Below are 10,897 nucleotides of genomic sequence, written 5' to 3'. Positions count from 1 at the left end.
ATATCTAATTAACCGATTACTATAATCATATTTAAAATTTTCCTCCATATCTTTCTTCATTCGGATTCGGATTAGATATCAAATTTCTCATCAAATTTAAAGAAAATTGTTATTCCTAAAAATGATACTCGAGATCATAAGGACATCTACAACGCTAATTTTTTTCAACTTTTTTATTTCACTCTTTCCTACGTGTCATTAGAAATTAAGAATCTGGATTTTATTTTTCGAACTTAGCTTCTGTATCTCTTTCTTCAATTTTAGTGGAGGCCACCCAAAAAGTTACAAACCTTCCTTAAGGTTGGAGATGCCCTAAAAGAAAGTGCAAAGCCCGAGCAATATTGCTTTTTTTAAATTATTTTTTCGATATGTAAGGATTCAATTTTAAATTTAAATTTTAATAAATTAATAGATAATTTTTTTTTTAATAGACAGTTATCCGAATGTTAGGTTGATGGGTTGTGCCAAAAGACTTTTTTCCATGCTTATCTTCTGTGAGATGCATCTAAAGCTAGATGATGAACTGCCAAGTAGGTTAAGGAAGGACAATTGAGTTGAGAGAGTTAGAAGGAATAAATGAGTTTATTGGATCAGACAATTTCGTTGATCAATTTGCCATTGGTAAATGACTCAAGATTGTTTGTTAGTCGTGTTCATCTAATTGCTCGAGTCTAATAAACCAAGCGAATCAAATGAACAGAGGGGCCGACAAGGCTAAATCAACTAGACTAATCAAATTGTCTTAGTCAATTAAGTGGAAAGAAACAAAAGGGTTACTCAAATAACTAAGTTGAATAAGGAATGAGTTAATTGGGATTGACCAAATCAAATGAATTAGTCTTGTTAACAAAGTTGGCTAAACAAACAAGTTGATCAGGCGAATTGACTCAACCAATAGAGCTAAGCAACCGAATCAAGAGAAACGAATAGTCTTGTCTAACCAACCAAGGCAACTTTCAAATCTAGCAAACCATCTAATCAAGCTGAGAAAGTTTCACACATCAGTCTATCCAAGAGGTTAGTCAGGCTAAATGAGAGAATCAAACCAAAAGAAAAACCCACAAATCTAATCAAGCCAAAGCAAACCATGCTGACAATAAATATCGAATAAGACATTTCATATATCTTTTCATTTTGAATTCTTATTAATTCTAAATAATATTCTTTTAAACCGATTATACAAAATAGTTAGTTTATATTTTATCTAATTCGTGAACCAAACAGCTTAATGGAACGGAGAAAATAATGTAATAGATTCACATGAATATAAAACACACGGCTATCGCATTGGTACCACATTAGAACAAAGTACTAATAAAAATAATATTAACCTCCGACGCTACAAATCTGAAGCAAGGCTCTAAATGATACTAGTGGTAACAATAGCAGTAGATAGTACAAACCATTCCTGAAGTTTATTCTAAATCTAATGATAACATGTTACACAACTTAACCAGAAGCATCAATTCCTTGGATGATCAAAGCTTAAAGGTTGCTGACATGGCGGTGCCTGCACAAGTCAGCTTAGAATATTAAGTCGCTTAAAACTTGCTATAACAAATAATACGATTGTTCGACGTACCTGAAAATTAGCCTGCCTCAAAGGTTCGTAGGAATAAGCATACACCATGGCAGGGCTGGGCCATTGCATGCAGAACGCATCCTTGACATTCTGGTTGTATCCAGAGGCACAAAACGGGTTCATGGACGGGTTAGACGGATTAAGGCCAAAACAACTTTGGTTCCTTGGCAAGTGATTAAAAGAAGAAATGTTTGCATCGTACTGTAGGAAAGTTGGCTGAATACTATGGCATGCTTGCAAGCCAAAACTCTGGCCTGGAGCGAGCCCTATAGCATACCTGTGAAAGTTACAAATTATGTTACAAGTTGCGCAAAAATATTGATAGCATAGAGCATCCACATCAGAGTTTTTCTTAAACAAAAATTTTACCTTAAATTTTACGTTGTATATAAAAAAACATTTACACCAGCTACCCTACCAATTCTCTAAATTTAGATTTTATAAATAGTACTTCTTTAAATTTAGAGAATAAAATCCATTCCTTAAATATTAAAATATTATTTCTTCTAACTCTTCCTTTTGTCATTTTATAGATAATAATAAAAAAATATATAGAGAGAAGATAATAAAAAATAAATAAAAAAATAAAAAATATAAGAAAGCTGATGTATTGTGTAGTGAAAAGTGGATATCCAAATTTAATGAAGTAATTCTTCTACCCTAAATTTTAAATTTTGGATAGAGAATCTGATGTGGATGCTCTAAGTATCGAGAAACATCCATACCTTCCATAACTCCGGTCATAGTCTGGATCAGAGCGGTCCTTCTCCCTATCTCGAAAAATGGCAACTCTAGAAAAACCATCTTTATTGTGAATCTTTTCAATCTCCTCCATCAATAATTCCTGCTCATCGCCATTTGTCGAAGCAGCAGATGATGCATCCATTTCCAAATTGCTAGAGCTGCTAAAGATGCGAGCTCGTGCTCTATCATATTCCTCTTTGCGCTCCTCCACAGACTTCACTGAACATTTTTTATGTCCAAGCCAAACATTATCACTTGAGGAAGCTTTTGCTGGCCTTGGACGCCGGACAATCTTAAACTGTCCGGATGTCTCCTTTTCAGTTTGTTTGACAAGTATTTCAGATAAATAAACATTTGGAAATTTACTATCAGGTGTCTTCCTGGCAATAACCCTACTACCTAGGCCACCTGCTGCAGAGTTGTCTGTTGCCGTGGTAAGCAGTCCATAATGTTGAGCAACACGGTGAGCAGCACACCTCAGATACGAAGTTGGTAAATGCTGAAATTCAAATTGATGTTGATCAGAATTCTGCATAAACGTCTGGATGTCAAACTCCATACGCAGAACTGCAAAAGAAAACAGAAAAGAGGGCATCAAATACACACTAAAAATAATTTCCTTATTAAAGAAAATTAACAAGAATTCCTTAGCACAAAGTTCATAATATCATTTCTGGGAAAGCTACAGAGCAATTAATTAATATTTCAACTATCTCTCTGATCGGTGATGTGAAATTTCAGGAGAGTTGTGCTAATTTAAACGCATGTACTAATATTTTTCCACATTAAAAAAGTTAAAAACCAAAAACATGAAATGCCAAAAAAAGATCAAGTGCATTAGGCAGAACTTGAAGTTTAGCTTTGCACTGACATCTCCAATCCATGTTGGTTCCAATCAAATAGTTGAACCCAAATGCCAAGTAGACATAGGACCAATAGTAGATATTTGTAGATTTCAAAACCTGACTAAAGGGTAACATAAAACAATAGTATTTGCTTAGTTTAGGAAGAGTAAATATTTAATTGCATTATATCGAAACACTTACATAATGTTTAATATGGAACTAAATTCACTCTTAATAACCTTAACATTCTTAACATCCCACCCCACCCTTCAAGATGGAGAATGCATACAATTTCTAAGGTCCAACATGTTAGGTAACAATAGCTCTAGAAATTAGTGATGAAACACGCAGTGGATGCTTCCTTTCACCTCAAAACAGCAAAGATAGACAGCACAAAGATGGATAAAGAAAGGGAGAAGTGAAATTGAAGCAAGATATGAAGAGAGAATCTCTCAATGGTTTTCTCCCTGAACAGGCATACAACAAGAAGCAATAGACTGAAGGAAAATAAAGCTCCTGGAGGAAAAATGGATAGCACAACTCACACTTTGGACATAGCAAAATGAGAACGAGATATTTTGTCAATCCAATTCATCAATGGAGATGGATAGCACGTTCAACATTTTGTTGGACATACCAAAATGAAAATGGGATGTTTTCACTGTTCACATTTTCACTAGAGACGGAAGAAAGAAAAAAAGAAGGATATCTGTGAATCATGGAGAATAGAGGCTTAAACCTAAGCAAAGAGAAGAGTTTAAGACTACCGTTAGCTACGTTTGGAAAAGCAACAGTAAAAAAAATTGCTTACTAGAACAGATTGGAAAAACACAAATCCAAGAAACGAGGGTAAAAGGTGGCTTAAGAAAAATAGAGCTTCAGGGTTGCTGTAGACTTCTGCAGGAATAGAAGAAATCACTCCTCTTCATCGAATATCTGAAACTCTTCTTAAATAGAGTTGAAGAGAGTGTGTGGATCAGGAGCTGCAGAGGAAAACAGATTGCAGATGGAGGCAGAGAAAGCAAGGATCCCAATGAGAAAGATTCACAACTTGAAGAGGAGAGAGCCATGTGAAGAGTGTTGCCTGCAATGGAAATAGGAAGGAGACACTGCCTTGGATGCTGTTTGCTGCCCAGAGCTCGATTACTATCTAGGTTGCAGGGATAGAAGGAAGAACTTGATCCATACTTGGAGTGGCTTCTCAACATTTACAGAGGAAGAGACTGCCTTGCAGGGAGACATGCAGAGTAGCTCTGGAGGCAAAAATTTTGCTTGCAGAACACAATGACGGGATGCTAGAAGGGACACACAAGGAAGAAGGCTCCTGGACATGCTCATAGAGAAGCTGGAAGCTGAATATAGACAGATCTTAGTGATTGAACAGATCTTGGTGATTGAACTATGGTGAAGATATGCAGCATAGAATCAAGGTTCTAAAATTCGCTAGGCGCTAGTGCCTAGCACCTAGGCCACCTAGACGGGGACTATGCGCCACTAAGCGGATTCCACAGTATCAACATAAATTACATAATAAATCACATTCTATAACTCCAACACAATAACATCAAATTTAAAATGAGTTCAAAATTACACAACTAATAAAATATCACAAATTTATTCTACTTCTTCTTGTTCTCCATAAATTTCAACAACTTGTCCTTCATCGGACACACTCAATATTATCATCGGACACAAACTCAAGGTTATATTTCAATTTTTTTTTAATTACGTTTTAAATTTAAAAACTCAAACTAAAATAAATCATAAAAAGCCTACACTATTTGCACGGCGCCTAGACGATTAGACATATTAGTCAGCGCCTAGGCCCGCCTAATCCCGCCTAGGCGCCAAGGCCACCTAGGCAGGACAACTAGCATGTTTTCGGTGCGGCTGACAGGTGCCTAGCGCCTAGGCAGCTACCTAGGCCAATTTTCAGAACACTGCATAGAATCATTTCAAATAACAGTTTAAGCTATTAAAATAAGAAGTAATGCAATCAAAATTCATTTGAAATCTGCTTATATCACCAATTAAAAGGATAAACCAAAAGAAGTGGAAGTTAGATCACTAGTGGGAACTGGGTTAATTCCACTTATATGCCCACCCAAATAAGAAAGGAAGTGTAGTGTGAAAATATAGTTGAACATTCACCCACCCGCGATATATGGAGGTTGTAGTCATAAGATATAGTGAAATGAAAAACCATTCAGATATAGATTTGTTAAGAGATCATGCCCACATATATAAAGAAATTAGTAAGGCAATTCAACCTACCTCCAAGTTCAGTTTTCATGTATGATATTCATCCATTCAAATGGAGAAAATAATTATGAGGCTACAGACCACTATTAGTGAAAACTGATCTAAAAATTGTTAAACCAAATACATAGATATCTAATAGCACCAAATGATCCTGTGATGTGCAATTTCAAACACACTATGACATGGGACTCTATATTATATCAAGCGGATCAACAACTCTCTCGAGCAAATTGGACATAGGCCCAGTTCTCAGTGGTGCTACAATAACAATGAAGAAGTGAACCCAACCAACACTCCAACGCATTAGATGCTAGTCAAAGCAAAGGTATTGACATAAACTTATTAAAATATACAAAAACTTAATACACATAAAATGAACTCATTGTGTATTAAAACTTTTGAAATTACAGCCAACAATAGAAGTAAGCTTGCATATAAAATCAGATATGTAGTAACTATAATAAAGAAACATGAATTCTCAACTATACGACTTCTAACCAAGGTAGTGAGGATCGAGGTCCGATTTAGGAACAGAAACAGCTATATACATTTGGACGGTAGGATTAAAACATAGTATTGTAAGATCCTACGACTTAGTTAAAGTATTTTAGAACTATACTTAAATTTATAATTTACCATATATATCTCCTGTGGATATTATAGTATTACATTTTAAACAACAACATTCCAACACGATGGAGCATAAACAAATATATGTTCCATCTTTACTAAAAAATAATAACTTCTACAAGATGAATGAATGATAACAAGTATACGATGGATGATAATCATAACAACTAAAAAGCTTCTTCCAAAAAGGAGTTAAAAGGAATGTATGGTTAAGACTCTTGGGATCGAGATCCTATGCAAAAATGCTTAACAAGTATAAGATTAGATAATAGGTTCATAAAACCCTAAACTGATTTAGATCCTAGTTTAGGTTAAGATCCTAAAGTACGGATCACAATTTTGACTACCATAGTTCCAACTATAGAACAAGTAAAACTAGAGGCAAATAATAAACTAAATGCTATAATTAAAATAAAAGTTAAAACAAAGGTTAAATATTCATAGTGCACATAATAATAACAAAGCAAAAAAATCAAATTAATTATTACAATAGTCAATTGATATACATAATGATCAAAAACATGAGCTCTTGGAGATTCTGGAGTTTAGACTCATTGGTTGATAGATAATAGATTCAACCTAATATTATTTTAGACGTGTAGTTCATGTGCTCCATTTACTACTGAGAAAAATAACCACCTTAAGTGGGCAATGTAACAGAAACTAAAACTCGTTGAGACTATTGCCATGGCAAAGGTTAAGCTTAGTTGGACCACAAAAATCTTTTCTTTCTTTTCTTTGTCATCATTCTATGCCTCTAAGAGGCCTCAAAATCACCAGTTTGAAAATCCAAAATTCAAACAAGATCAGCTATACAACCACTCGAATTATCGGATGAAACAAATTCATTCATTCCAAGCTAACTTATGAATATTGTGGTCATAAAACTAACTTATGAAGGTTATCATATTTTCCACTTTGAAGTTGGAGAATACAGGTAAAATTCCACGACCTTAGCTTGATAAGATTTAAAAAGAATATTCTCCTGAGATAGATCTTGGTCGCCATGGAGCCCAAAACTACAGCAATCTCACATAGAAACCTAAGACTAGTAGCCAAGGGGCAACATCTGCAGTCATCCAGAACAAAATTAACCAGATATGTTAACGCCCCAGAAACGGCGGCGCCAGATCCACGAGACTACAAACCCTAGGCACCGAATCCATAGGCTAAATTCAGAATCCAAGAAAAGATCCAGTACCAGTGAGACGATGGCGAGGATTCTCTAGGGCTTCGACGAGGAAGGAATCCACCTTGTCCCGGAGCCGCTGACTCTCGGTCGTCGCCGCACCGGTCACCGAAGACTCCATCAGCGAACAGCGTGAGGGAGCGGGCGAGAGGAGAGGATAAGAGATAGAGAAGGATCCGGAGAGGGAAAAGAGACCGCCTCCGCCGCGTCTATTCTCGCCTTCGACGACGAGGGGCGAGAAAAGAGCAACGGCGAAGGAACCGGCGAAGGAAAGAGAGAAGATAACGCAGCAATGCGATGAGGGAAATAGAATCTCGTTGACTGATCTGTCCGTCTGAATTCATTCGTTTTGACTCCGTCGGTTGATGGGTCGATTGTGACCGTTGATCGGTCGTCGAGCGCTTAAACGGGTCGTGGAACGTGCGGATCTGGATCCACAGTGGAAGCGTGTGGATGAATTTGGGCTGTTCGATTCTGACCGTTAGGATATGAGCTGAGACGGAGAGGATGGGGATTGGGGATCGCCCAATGATCGATATGAAAATTTTACACCGGAATCGAGAAGCACACTATTATAAATTTTTCTAAACTCTCCGAATACAATATACGTTGGATAAGATTTGAATTCTATTTGTTTAGGGAGCTCTTTTCTTTTTTACCCTCACATCATAGTCCGTGTACGGACTTTTCTATTTAAATCATGATTAAACAAAATTGAGATGGATATAAAAGAGTAAAAAGACAAAGGTTATTAAATTATTATTAAGAGAAAGTTTATAAGATAACTAACTAAAATTCATATTAGTTGGTAATTTAATTAAAATTACTAACTAAAATTCGTTTAACTGATTTTTTTTTTTAAAAAAAAATCTATTTCATGCAATTTATTGACCATTTTTTAAAGAAAAAAATAACAATAAATTTAGAAATATTTGTCAAATTATTTCTTTAACTATTTTTCAAAACTTTAATATTAATTAGATTCATATTAATTTACCCTTTATACAAAGTTAATACTGGTGTAAAAAATATTCTTGTGCGTATTATCCATGAATGATAAGCTTTTATACCATGAGAATTAATAAAATAATAATAATTAAATAAAGGAAAAATTATTCTATCAAAAATAAATTACTCTTGATCAAATCATTTTAATTGATTATATGCTTTTTTTTATCATGATTTGATTTACTCTTTAAAAAAATATTTAATTATTTTCTACCCTCCCTCTTAAATTTGTCTGTAGATATTGATGAGACCAAGTTTGTCTTCAATAAATTTATAAGCTTTGTTTAGATAATACTTTTGTAAGAAGATCAGCTAGTTGGTGAGATATAGAAATATACTTAATACTGCATTAGTGAGATATAGGAATATACTTAATATTGATAATGCATTCATCCATCTTTTCTTTGATAAAATAACAATCAACCTCTACATATTTAGTTCGATCATGATGAATTGGGTTGTGAGCCATACTAATGGCTGACTTATTATCACAATGGAGTAGCAAAGTATCTTCAAACTGAATTTTTTAACTTTTTCAGCGCTCTTTTAATCTAGATGAGTTGTTTTTTGCTACACCATGTCATATATTATCGTGCAATATTCAGACATTGACTTTCTATCATCAATTGATCTTGTTCAATCTGCATCAATATATGTGCACACTCTTCTATCCTCAGTTTTTGCAAAGAGCAAGCCTTTGCCAGGAGTTTATTTTAGATATCTTACAATTTTGTATAATGTAAGGATGACAATGGGTCAGGTTCATGTCTGATTCCATATTATCGCTCCTCATACCTATCGAGGATCGGATTTCTATCATTATACTCATACCCATTAAAAGATCAGATATCTTGTATACTAATAATTTTTTTCTTTCTATTCAACTATCATCATTTAGCAAAAACATATTAAAATTATCATCATATTAAAAAAGATACTATAATTTAAAAAAATAAATTAAATATCCATATAGTCTACTCCTAACATCAACAAAAAAATATAGTGGATTTTGAGAAAAAAATTCTGTAATCGGGTATTCAGGTTGAATATCGGTAGTCCCTTCATACCCTCCTTTATTCGGATCGGATATCGGATCCTCCATCGACCATCGGGTTCAGAGGAAATTATCATCTTTAGTATATTGTATTCAGATGACCTTAACATAGTGAGTGCATATATTGACTTACTAGGTTAACTTCAAAGGTAATATTTGAGCGTGTATGTGAGAGATAGATAGGTTTTCCAACAAGCTACAAATAAATATCTTTGTCAACCAGGTTTCCTTCAAATATTTTTCACTTATTCCCTAGTTCAATTGGCATGTTACTTGGCATACATCCTAAAATATCAGTTTTCTTCAATATATCTAAAGTGTTTCCTTTGAGAGATTGTAATATCTTTTAGGGATGTAAACAAGTCGAATCGAGTCGAACAATATTAAACTCGAGTTCGGCTCATTTAAGTTATATTGGGGCTTGAATTCGGCTTAAGCTCAAATCGAACTTTTATCACAAAGCTCAAGCTCGAGCTCGGCTCGTTTTGGATTTACTAAGCTCGTGAATAGTTCGAGCTTTGCTCGTTATTAGCTTGATTATCATAGTTAATGAGTCTAGCTCGTTCAACGAGCTCGAGCTCGTTTTCAGACTCATTTTAGAGCTCATTTTGGGCTCATTTTATGGCTCGTTTTGTAGGCTTGTTAAGCGAGCTTGAAAACTCATTTGAACAAATATTCAACAAACATAACAACTAAAATAATATAAACTCAACACATTATTGAATATCACAAACTACTACATTAAACTTCCAAATACAACACACCATTAAACATGTTGGCGAGCCCTTTAATCAAGTTGAGCTCAAGCCCGGGTTCACGAGCTTATAAACGAATATGTTCTCGATCCCTTTAAACAAGCTGAGCTCGAGCCTAAGTTCACGAGCCTATAAATGAACATGTTATCGAGCCCTTTAAATGAGTCGAGCTCGAGCCCGAGCTTGAGAGCCTATAAACGTACATGTTCGTGAGCTCACAAGTCGAATATCCTTAAGTTCGAGCTCAGCTCGATAAAACTATCGAGCTTAAAATTGAGCTCGAGCTCGACTCGATAAGCTAAATGAACGAACTCAAACGAGTTTTTTACCGAATCGAGCTCCGAATAGCTCGCGAACCGTTTGGTTCATTTACATCTCTAATATCTTTTTTGTTTCGAGCAATCTCCATTCCCAGAAAATATCTTAGTGTTCCAAGATATTTGACTTCAAATTCTAGTGCTATCATTTTTCTTGATTTCTTCCAATTCTTTATCAACATTTCTAGTGATGATAATATCATCAACATTCATTACAATAATGGTGATTTTCCTCCATAAGAGTGTTTCAAAAATAGTGTATGATCTACTTATCCTTGAACATATTCAAAGTTCTTGATTACCTTAGAGAATCAATTGAACCAGACACAAGGTGACTATTTTAAACAATATAGAGATTTGTTGAGCTTATATACAATTTTACCACCCAAATTTTCTTCAAGAGGCTGATCTATATAAACCTCCTCTTTAAGCTCTCCATTGAGGAAAACATTTTTTTATATTAAGTTTATGTAATGGCCAATCTAGATTAGTCGCCAATGATAAAAGAATT

The 10,897-nt window shown here is 34.8% G+C and overlaps 1 protein-coding gene across 1 annotated transcript; it reads right to left on the bottom strand.

The window, feature by feature from the left end:
- Positions 1 to 1,225: 1,225 nt before the first annotated feature.
- Positions 1,226 to 7,583, bottom strand: LOC122001287 (R3H domain-containing protein 2-like). Its single transcript, XM_042555949.1, has 4 exons — positions 7,265 to 7,583; positions 2,308 to 2,893; positions 1,583 to 1,859; positions 1,226 to 1,510 (listed from the first exon to the last, which is right to left on the bottom strand). Exons 1-4 carry the CDS (start codon positions 7,371 to 7,373, stop codon positions 1,463 to 1,465), a joined length of 1,020 nt encoding a protein of 339 aa, XP_042411883.1. The 5' UTR covers positions 7,374 to 7,583; the 3' UTR covers positions 1,226 to 1,462.
- Positions 7,584 to 10,897: the final 3,314 nt, after the last annotated feature.

This window comes from Zingiber officinale, chromosome 7A (assembly GCF_018446385.1).
Source record: "Zingiber officinale cultivar Zhangliang chromosome 7A, Zo_v1.1, whole genome shotgun sequence".
NCBI classification, from domain to species: Eukaryota; Viridiplantae; Streptophyta; class Magnoliopsida; order Zingiberales; family Zingiberaceae; genus Zingiber; species Zingiber officinale.
Note: the sequence above shows the minus strand (reverse complement) of the source record. Positions and strands in the feature narration are given on the sequence as shown.

Coding starts and splice junctions, on each gene's coding strand:
- LOC122001287 (XM_042555949.1), bottom strand. CDS start 7,373: ATGGAGTCTTCGGTGACCGGTGCGGCGACGACCGAGAGTCAGCGGCTC. Junction 1,860..2,307: donor TATGACCGGAGTTATGGAAG/GTATGGATGTTT, acceptor TAACTTTCACAG/GTATGCTATAGGGCTCGCTC. Junction 1,511..1,582: donor TGAGGCAGGCTAATTTTCAG/GTACGTCGAACA, acceptor TGACTTGTGCAG/GCACCGCCATGTCAGCAACC.